At 53.3% G+C, this 11,014-nt stretch overlaps 1 protein-coding gene across 1 annotated transcript in view; it reads left to right on the top strand.

The window, feature by feature from the left end:
- The window catches only part of EPHA8 (EPH receptor A8), a 37,972-nt gene continuing 27,727 nt past the window's right edge, over positions 770-11,014 (top strand). The window contains exon 1 of the mRNA XM_021417644.1: positions 770-921. Coding sequence (XP_021273319.1) covers positions 837-921 — 85 coding nt within the window. The 5' untranslated portion in view covers positions 770-836. The remainder of the gene's footprint in view (positions 922-11,014) is intronic.

Here is an 11,014-nt window from a genome sequence, read left to right as displayed (position 1 = left end):
GCTGGAGGGGATCTGCCGACAAATGCTGAGTGTTAAATGCTGAGCAAGGTGCTCACCCAGCTTGGCAATGCCAGCAGCTCTGAGCAGGGGGGGTTGCCTGCCGGGGCAGCAGGGAGATGCTCCGTGCCCGGGCAGCCCCTATCCTACATAGGGCCCCTTTGCACACCCAGGTGGGAGAATCACTGGGGGTCTGCATCCTCCCAGGCTCTGTTTTGATGCGGCACTGGGGCAGGGGCTTGGCTGTCCCCCCAGTCCCAGATGTGTGAGGGACACACACGCAATGGGTTCTCATCCCCCTGGTGCACCAGAACTGAAGGGCAGCCCCGCCTCCCCTTGTGCCTGATCCTGACCAAGCGTGTACCCCCTGTTTTTCTGGCCAGCTCATCTGAGCTCCTCTGTCCCCTCTGACAGCTCCTCCATCCCACCAGCTGGGCTGGGACAGGCAGCACAGCCGCAGCACGGGGCTGGAGGTTCGACTTTCACAGCAGCCAGACCAGAGCCACAGAGGGGAACGATGGGGAGCACAGCATCAAGAGACAGGGAGGATGGCTGGGGGGGAGCGGGAGCCCGTGGTCGGGATGCTCCGGCTGGGTCCAGCGTGTGCGTGCGGAGCAGGAAGGGGGGCTCGCTGCAGAGCCCACCCACCCCATTGGCTTGCGAGCAGTGACAGGCAGGCTGCGCCCTCCCCGCCGAGCCGCTCGCCTGTGTGGATGTGAGCAATGTGCGCAAAGTGCCTTTGCATGAGCCGGCGTGTGCCGTAGCTCCGGGCGCTCGCTCGCAAAGGTGCCGAGACCACCGCGGCAACCCCATCCCACAGCTGGCTGCCCCACCGGACCATGGCATGGGCACAGGGGGACCTGACGTCCTCGCTCTCCATCGTCATTGCCTTGGCTGCCTGCCTGTCCGCCACCACCAGCGAAGGTAGGACGTGGGGTGGCCCTGGTGCCACGGGCAGCGTTTGGGGGGATGCGTGGTTTCAGCGCGGCTATGGGTTGGGATGTGTTGGTGGGGTTTGTTGTCAGGAGAATTCTGCTCTGCTGGGCTTAGCCTCTCCCTGCTCTCAGGGGAGCAGAGCTCCGGGCTCCTGCCTGCCTGAGTTTGCTGCTCCTGGAGCTTCTGCACAGTGGCTAAACTTCGGAGCTGGGCAGGACCCGATCTCTGCAGCAACACCTGGGAGCTCTGCCCGGCCTCCCCTGTGAGGGCTCTGCCGCAGCATGCAGGGGTGGCTGCACAGGGGACTGGGACCGTGCGGACCATCTGAGCCATGGCTGTCCCTGTGTCAGCTCAAGGTGTCTGGTGGGGCAGAGGGGCTGTGGGCGGGCGAGGGAGGGCTGCGCAGGGTGTGAGTGTGGGAGCGAGTGGTGGGAGCCGGAAGGGCTCAGGTGGGAAACTTGTCGCAAGGGAAAGGGCTGTGAACTTCTGAAGTGGGAAGCAGGGATTCGGGCAGCCACTCTGTGCCAGGATCTCAGTGTCGGTGCTGACAGGCCTGCACCTGGCTCCTGGCTGTGCTCAGCCCTGGCCCATGCTGGCCGTGCAACCACCGGCTCAGGCCCCTTTGGTATGGCAGCGCTGCTCCCGCTGCCTGTCATCCGCTCGCTCGTCTCCTTCCGTGCTGGCAGTGGTGTGACTGCTTCCCAGGGCTGCTGATCTTCATCACCCAGAGATCTGCCGTTCCCACTCCCAAGCGTGTCCTTGGCACTGGCAGCAGCATCCTTCCTCCCTTCTGCTACGCCCGACAGCCGCAGTGAGCCCGGTGCTGGTGTCCCTGCCGTGATGGTGGTGGCATCCCTCCCTTCTCCTCGCTGCAGCTCTGATGTCCACCTGCCATGCTGAGGCCCGCGGGCTGCTTCATGCCCTTTGCAGCACCCGGCAGGGCTTCCTTCCTGCTGCCATCTTCCAACACGCAGCCCTACCTCCCCTCCCATCCATCATCTCTTCCTTACCTGTATTACCCATTTTTAGCTCTCTGTTACTCCTACCCTTGCTTCCCGACACTCCTCCTGCTCATTTCCCACTGGCTTTCCTGCCCTTGCCTCAGGCTCTCGCTGCTGGGGATGGCTTTGTGGGAGGAGGAGCGGACCCCAGCCCCCCATGCCCCTGCTCCATGCTGCAGCACCTGCCCTGTGCCCAGGGTCCTGTGCTCCCCCAGGCTCCCAGTGTCGGCATGGGGAGCTCTGAGCAGAGCAGCCAGCCTGACCTCAGCTCACCCTGGCCATGGGCAGAGCACGAGAGGGAAGCTGGACACTCGCCTTTGGCAGCCCCTGTTCTCACTGCTGTCCCTGTGCCTGCCCCAAAGCAGAAACAAAGCCCAGAGATGTGGGATGGCAAAGCATGGGCCCTGGCTGTGCTGTGATCAGGGTTGGGGCCTCCTGTAATGATATCTGTGCTAGTGTGGCTTTCACAGCATCTGCGGGGATAGCCAGGTCCTGAAGCGTGCACCCGGATGGGAAAGATCTGGGTTTTCCCCAGGGTGTTTGTAGAGGAAAGCTAACGTGTGGGGTGAGGGATATGCCAGGCTCTGAGGGGGATGCGGCAGATGGGATCTGGGCTGTGGGGCTGGGCAAGGCAGTGGGATGGCCTCAGGAGGACATGTGGGGTCCTGCAGATAGCCAGCTGTGTCCCTTTGATTCTCCCCACTTCCACGACCTCAGACATGGCTCCATGGTGGTGCAGGAAGATTCTGTGTCAGCTGGGCCCAACCAAAGGGGCAGAGAAGCACTCATAGCACTGGTGGTGTGGCACACAGGAGTGCAGGGCACCGGGACAGACGGACAACAGTGCCTGTACCAGCGCAGCTGTGGGACTGCAGGTTGAGGCCAGCATGGGGCTGGGGTGGGGCTGGCATGGCCTTGCAGCCTTCTGCCTGTGCTGGGCTTCAAAGAATCTTAGAATTACAAGCTGGAAGGGATCTGTAAGGATCACAGAGTCCAGATCCTGGCTCCACACAGCACCACCTAAAAATCAGAACATAAAAAATCAGAACCTACAGCACATGCCCGCAACCACGGTAAAGCAAGGTGCTTGACATGGCTGTGACCACACATGGTTACCGAACTGTAATTCCAACTCCAATCTGGACACCAAACCTAACCCTAACTCTCACCCTAACCCGAACCCGAACCCTAGACCTAGCCCCAATCCTAACTGTAACCATAACCTTAACCTTACCCCAACCCTAACATTAACCATAACCTTAACTCTAACGTTAACAATAACCATAACCCTAGCCCTAGCCATAACCATAACCCTAACCCTAACCTCAACCCTAACCCCAAGAGTTCCCAAAGACTTTCTCTTCCCTGCAAAGCTGTTTTTTTTTTTCCAGAATGTTTCAAGCATTTTTTTTTTTATTCCGTTCTCTCACGTGTTTTTTTTTTTTTTTTGCAGTCAGTGCCCTGGGAAAGGGAGCAGGCAGTAAACGGGGGTCGCAGTTCTATGAGAAATCCCCACAGCTCAGTGTGTTGGCCATTGCAAAATAGATTGGAAGCCAAAACTCAGGTATTTCCCAGGGAAGGGAAAATCTGAAGGGCGCTGAATGTTCTCAGTGGGAAACATTTGGGAAAACTCAAAAAAAAATTTGGTTTGAAACTGTTATATTTCTTCGCATCTAAAACAAGTTCTCAATAATGCGGAAATAGTGCAATAAAGTGAAATACTGAGAGTGTATACACTGAGTCACAGAGGCAAAAATATTCTCGTGATATTTTTATATGACATCACGTATCAAAGTGAAATAATAGAAAACATCTTTGCTGTGTTGAAACAAAATGGGAAGAGCAGAAATTGCCACAATTTTGAGCTTGGTGTGCGTGTGACAAAATTGTGTTTTCTGCCGGAAAATGGCACTTCACATCCTGCTGTGGGGCTGGGGTCTGCTCCTGCTCGCAGTGGGGCTGACACAGTTGGGGTACCCCAGAGTTTTAGGGCACATAGGGGATGTGGGGAATGGTGGGAGGTAGAGGACAGAGCAGCATCACCCCCGAAATGGCCGAATGTGCGGGAGGAGGGAAAATGTGTGGCAGGGGAGAGAAAAAAAGGGAGAACTGGGGAAAAAGAAATAAAATAAGGTGGGGTTTGGGATTTGTGCAAACAGAAGGGAGAGGGCATGCGGCCACGGGTGGTGGAGGTCCTCGCTGGTGGTGATGGAGGAGGAGGAGGAGAATGGGAAAACCCCATTCTCCTCGTTCCCCTTCGCCGCCGCAACCAGGGCCGCCGCGCGGCGCCGAGGAGGGTTTGTGCCAATCTCCTCCGCTAATCTCCCGATTGTAATCTCATTAATTGCCCCTCTGCTCAAACAGAAAAAAAAAAAAAAAGAGCTAAAACTCATCCGTGCCTTTATTCGGCGCTCCTTTGCTAACCCTTCTGCGGCAACGCCGAAGTCAGGGCTGCGGGCAAGCAGAGGAAATCCTTGTGCAGTTGTGAAAAGACTTGGAGGACGCTCTGTTCTTTCGCGGGAATAGGAAACGAGAGGGTTTGGGTACACGCGGACTGCGGGTGGTGGGGGGTAGAGGGGAATGCTTTGAGGTGGGGAGCGGATTCAGGTTGTGTTTAAAAAATAGAAAAAATCAGGTCTTTCGAGGCGTAATTTTTTTTTTCTTTGCTCTCAGAATGCTGCTAGAAAGCAGATACTTGTGTGACTGCCAGTGAGCTCGGGGTGTGCTGCTACCCCCGCCTTTATTTCCCGTGTTCACAGTTTATCAAACTTCTGGAAAAATCAAACGCCAAAATTTGCAGGAAAATACGGCAGCGATGCCCAGAATGCACTTCCTTCCTGCGATTTTTGGTGGTTATTTTTTCCCCAAAACATCCTCAGATCTTTATTTCCCGGGGTCCTGAAGGGCTTTCTGCACAGTGAAAACAAACGGGAGCCCATTTTGGCGAGGGCAGAGATGGATCTGATGAATCCAAATCGAAGCGCGACAGAAAACGCGGTCGATGGAAGGAAACGGGGGAGGACACCCCGATTGATTTATATCATTTTGATTGCTGAAAAATGACCAGAGAGAGAAAGAAAGAAAAAAAAAAGAAAACAATTCCCTAAAAAGAAACAAAACGAAACGAAACGAAACGAACGCCCGCAGCTGCTCAGTCAGGAGGGGAGCGCCTGGCGCGCGGGGTTTATGCTGCGATCCCGATGCCTCCGCTCTTTGTTTCGGCTGGGTCCCGTGCGTCCCCGCTCGCCTTGCCGCTCCTTTATCTCCCAGCGGCTCCATTCACAGGATAACTCTATTCTTGCCCTGACAGTTTGTGATAGTTGGTTCTCCTAACCCGGGATGTTAGCATGACCAGCACTCAAAATTGCTCTTCTGCCCCTGGTAAGCAATTAACCCCTTCGACCCTGGGAGGGAGCAATGGGATCGCGCAGGTGTATTTCCTGCAAGAAAAACAGACCCAAATTCCCGTGTAGGTGTGCGGTGCTTGTGGCCATAAACACCCACCTACAGGACATCGTCCTCTACGAATCTGGTCCGGCCATGCCGATAAACCCTCATAGACTGTGTTTGCCCAGGAAGGTATGTGACATTTATCCGAAGTCAGAAAGCAGAACCATCACTTCCTTTAATAACTCGTTCCAATGGCTCAGCGGTAAAAAAAATTGGACCTTTTCTTTTTTTTCCTAATACAAATTTGTCTGGTTTCACCTTCCAGCCATTGGTTCTTGTTAAGCTTTGCTTGCATGAACCCACAGCACCCCATGGCCGCGGTGCCTCGCAGCCTTCAAACAACCCGCCCAGGAGCTCCATCAATCCCTCTCTCGGAGGCTTTTCCTCCAACCTGTGATGCCTGCACCCTCTGTTCTATTTCCAGTTTTCCACGCTGAGAATATCGGGTGTCTTAACGGCGCGTACAAAGCACGCACAACTCATTGGGATTGTGCGTTGCGCAGCGTAGGGGTAGTGAGCGCTGGCCATAGGCAACCACCAGTTTCAAGCCCAGTGATTAATTCACCCAGATGACGAAGTCTGATGAGGAGGAGAAGTCTTGCAAGTCTTATGAGGAGGAAATTCTGTTAGGAAATTCCGCTGTAAAATTTGTAGTCTTTTAAAATTATTTTCCTGCCTTGCGGGAAGAGGTATTCCACCCCATCCTCTCCAATAATTCTAGGATTCGTATTTTTGTCCATGAAAGCGTTTAGTTTTAGAAAGCAATTTTTAAGTAAGCAAAGTAATTGTCCTTAAAGGAATTAGCTTGTTTAAACAAACTCTCTGATTAACAAAGAGCTAAATGTGGTTTAGGGTAGCCAGTGTGTATGAAAGTGAGAGAGATCCTCAGAGTAATTAGGAAAAGCATCCGACCACCTGAACTGCTCTCATCCAAACCTGTCCAAGTGATTCGGGTAACTGAGCGTGCTAGCAAAAATAACACATTTTCCAAATGAATATTCCAGGGATAAACCTCTGATCTTCACCAGGACTGCTGGGGTGGAGGAGGCAGTGGGATGGACGGGGTGCCTGCTGCAGGATGCTGAAGGGTTTGTTTTGCTGTTGGGCTGAGCGCACGGGGCCACGTCCACTGAATGAATACATTCCCGTTTACTTCTTATTTTACCTTTTTTTTTTTTTAATTTAAAATTGCTAGAGCGATGTCCTGGAGGGGGTACAGCCAATGTCCTCCGTCCTGGAGACTTTCAGCGCTTGAGTGGACAAGACCCCAGGAAACCTGATCCGAATTCCAAGCTGGCTCTGTCCGGTACAGGGGACACAACACAGACCTCCCCCAGGGCTGAAAACCTGAAGCCTTTCCCGTGTTCTGTGACTTCATTTTTAGTTTGTCTGGCTTTGGAAGCCCAGATTTCATGGGGAGGTGGGCACAGCACTGAAAGGAGAGAGCAGGTTGTATGCGGCATCGATCACCGTGAGCGGCACGGGGTGTTTGGGAAAACTGTGTTTGGGGTAAGAGATGTGGGCAATACGAAATCCCAAACAGGCAGCAGAAAGGTGAGTGGGCACGTGGTGCCCAGATAAGGAGTGGAAGTGCTGAACTGCTCTGGGATGAAGCTGGAGTACACTGGGGTTTGCGTGGTACGAGCTCATCCCCCCAAAACAGACGAAAGTGTGGATTCAGTTGTACCCAGCACATGTGAGGGGAGAGAAGGGTGAGTCAGGGCTGATGCGGGGACCACCCCGAAGGGTCGAGGGTGGGAATGGCTCCCTCAGGACTGGACACAAGGGCTTGCAGAGCCCTTCCCAATGCCGCGGGGACCCAAGAGCTGCCTGTTCCCCATCCTTGCTGCGCTCACGCTCCTTCCCTTCGTGCATGTTGGATGTTTCCATGGAGTTCCTTGCCTCCCTGACCTTTCTCACCCCCCTTCCCCAGAGCCTTCCCACCTCCTCCTCGCTCTCCTGCCCTGAATTACAACGAGCCCTGCCGCCCCGTAGCCCTGCCGTAGCTCCAGCCCCACTGTCTGCGGGCACAGCGCTCATTTTCCAGCATTTCCTATGGGTTATTTCCATCCAGTGCTGACGGTGTGCCATGCACAGGGACGCGTTCCGCTGCCCTGGCTTTAATTTGGGTTGCCTAATCCAGCACACCCAATTAGCCCCGGTGTCCCACTGCACGCGAGCATCAGGAGTGAGGAACACCGACATTTCGTGTCTATATTTTCTCACCTGTATTTTCGAGAAAGAACGCTCTTTGGCTTTTGATGCTTTTTGTGTTGATCTCTCTCTCTTTATTTTTTCTTCCTGCCCTTGAATGTCAAGATTTTTAGCCTTGGAAATACTTTATTCGGAGCGTTTTGTTTTGTTTCTTTTTTTTTATTATTATTATTTCACGTTATCTCACGGCATCTCAGTCCTACCACAGGTTATGCTCTCACGCTGTATATTATCCTGCATGATACCATGCAGGGTCTGGAAGGATCAGGTTGATTATTTTATTTTTAAAACCCGAACCACAGCTTTTTTGTTAGCACAGATTGAACAAACAAGCTTTCTTCCTGCATCAAAGTATTTCCTACTCCTGGTCTATTGAAAAGGGGTGACCCTCTGGGCAGACCTTACAGGCGTTGCTGCTCCCGATGCAGTAAAAAAAAGAACAATATGAAATTATATACAGAAAGTTCACAGCGATAATCCAAAGGTCTGACAAGAAATTGTGCAATGGGAACTAGGGCATGTCCAAACCCAAGCTCTGCTTTTTCACGGCAAGAGTTTGAAAATGCTTCTTTCTAATCTATTATTTTCAGCCTGATTTTGGCATTTCCAGTAAGGTGAAAATCCCATGTTTGTGCTGATTTTGGCGATCTCTTTTCTATTCAGCCCCGATGCTTTCCTGCATTTCCTCTCAGGGCAGCAGAGGCCATTGGGTCCCAGCACGAGCATCGTCCCCGCTGCGTTGCGGGCAGGCAGACAAAGCCTGTGCTGGTGCTGACCCACACCCATGGGGCACAAAATGCCCTGCCCTCGGGCTGGTGTCAGTCTGGAGGCGCTTCTGTGTTGGGCAATGGGAGCCTGAAAATGAATCATCCCGTCCCGTCTCCCCCCGATGCTCCGAGGCCAGGAAGATACGGCTTTGCCATGCGATTTTGCCCCCCTCCTTGAGTTTGGAGGGGTCACAGCTGGCTATTCAGTGGGCTGATGGATTAAACGGTGGGATACAAATAGCTGACCCCTCCTGGCCCCACCTGCCCCTCCAATGCCGTGCCTGAGATTATGGGAAATGAAAGCCGCTGCCTCTTGTTCCCCTCCTGCCAGGGAGCCTCTCCCTGCCCCTTTCCCATAGCCTCGCCGCCATCCCCGCTGAGGGCAGCCCTCCCCACGCTGAGCGGATTATGGCCTTGGGGTGCCGTGGGGTGGGCAGAGCCCTATGGGGTGTGCAGGTTGAGCCCACCCGTCCTCGGGTGGCTGAGAGTTGGAGCGTCCAACCGTACTGCTAAGAGTTTAATTATCGATGCAAAAGGCGTTGTTGCGGTGGGGGGAGCCTTGCTGTGAATCTTGGGAGGCCTTTGAAGTTGTGATAGAGAGGAACTGAAGCCCAAGGGAATGGGGCTGCTCCCACTGACCCTTCCTCCCCACGTCTGCGCTACAAAGCCCACCGCCTGGGAGTGAGACCGTGGAGTAATTAGAGCGAGGATCGCAGTGGGTTAACAATTATGAGGGAGCTCTGAGCCCTTTTTGGTCCCCCACTGGTTTTCTGGAGGCTGAGGCTCAGCATGTCCCCCAGTGTGCTGCTGCCCCATCACACACCCCACGTTGGGCAGCGGCAGCTCCCGCAGCACCGCTCGCATGGTGGGACTGCTGGGCTCAGCGATGTGGCGTGTGGTCACCAGCCCCAGTGCTGGGAAGGACTTGGGAGCAGTTGCTCTGAAGAGAAGGATATCCACGGGCAATGGATATGGGGGTGCAGGCAAAATGCACATTCTGTGGATGCGAGCTCCCGCATCTCAAGTGGGGGTTAGAATTTGGTAGATGTGAATATGGGTATGAATCTGGAGGAGATGCGTCTATAAATGTAGGTGCAGGTATATATATATAAATAAACATATGTATGCATAAATGCATATCTGCTTTTTGGCACACTTATATCTACCTTTTGACGTATATGTGCATGCACATCTACCCGCTCTTCGACTCCTGCATGGATGAGATTGCAGTGTGCGCTAATCACACCGCATTACACGGCGCAACTTTTCAAGTAGGTCTCCCTTGCGTGAGACTCCAACTCAACACCCCAGTTTGTGCCGGGGAAGCAACCTTGCAGCTCCGTAGGTGCTTCCATTCGAACGGGCAATCAGACTTGACAGCTCTTCCATCAGTGCGAGAATTCCCCCTGACACCTCCTGGTGTTTTGGCTCAATACGCCGAGTCAAAGCCAAGGCGCAGAATAGTGGAAATCAAAATGGTGCTCAGGAAAAAAAAAAGAAAAAAAAAGGAGCTTGCAGTTTGAGACTGATACATGCGGACAGTCCATAACATCAAACAGAATTACCCAGCTGTAGGATAGAGGTCTCCCAAACCAGCAGGTTTTCTGAGAAACATTTCAGCTGAAAGGAGTCCTTTGTGGCAGACTTGCTTGCCCTCCTGCATCAAGGCCCCAGCCTCCGGGGAAGCGATTGTGGCTGGGACATCACCCGCAAGGTGCTGGATAGGGTTCCCAGTTGGGTTCCCAGTCGGGCTTTGGGAAGGAGCCCGCATAGGGAGTTGCTGAGGGCTGTGAGGACGCTGCCAGCTAAGCCAGTAATTCCCTGCAGTTGGGGCTGGAGCTCAGCACCAGGAGCATGGCACAGCTCCCTGCAGTGCTTTGGACCAACCACACTACAGACCATGCTTCAATACTGTCCGTGGTAGTGACAAGATTTTCACAGAGCTCACTGGCAGGGCTCTCACACCAGTGGGGAAGTGAATTCCCCATATTGAGGCTGACTTCTGAGCAGCATGATGGAGCAGTGGGTGCCCCTATTCATTGCAGGGGCGTTGGACAAGACGGCCTTTAGGGTCCCTTCCAACTCAAACCATTCTATGATTCTATATCTGAGCACAGCACGCAGTGGTACTGCTTGATGGGTCCTCATGTGCACAGCCTCATGTTTGCTCTATAGCAACTTCATGTGAGAGCTCTGCGTCAGAGAACGCTTTTCTATTTGTGCAATGCCCACTGCAGTGGGCTTAACACATTGGACCCCTATATGCGCTTTGCAGAAACACTTTCTAAGGAATAAAAGAAAAATCTCAGCCCTTTTCCTGCAAAGAGGCATGAGTAATCCGCTCCATGGGAGTGCTGCAGGGAACGCGTGCTTGTGTAGTGCTGTGCAGCAAAGCACCTGAAAGAAGGCTAACCTAACACTAAGCCTAAGCCAATCCTAATCCTAACCCTAACCCTAACCCTAACCCTAACCCTAAGTCTAACCATAACCATAACCATAACCATAACCATAACCATAACCATAACCATTACCATAACCATAACCATAACCATAACCATACCCCAACCTGAACCGTAACCCTAATCCTAGCCCTAACTATAACCCTAACCCTAACCCTAACCTTAACCATAACCCTAATCCTAGCCCTAA

The sequence above is a fragment of the Numida meleagris genome, chromosome 20 (assembly GCF_002078875.1).
Source record: "Numida meleagris isolate 19003 breed g44 Domestic line chromosome 20, NumMel1.0, whole genome shotgun sequence".
Classification (NCBI taxonomy): Eukaryota; Metazoa; Chordata; class Aves; order Galliformes; family Numididae; genus Numida; species Numida meleagris.
The sequence above is the reverse complement of the archived record's forward strand: the minus strand, read 5'-3'. Positions and strand labels throughout refer to the sequence as shown.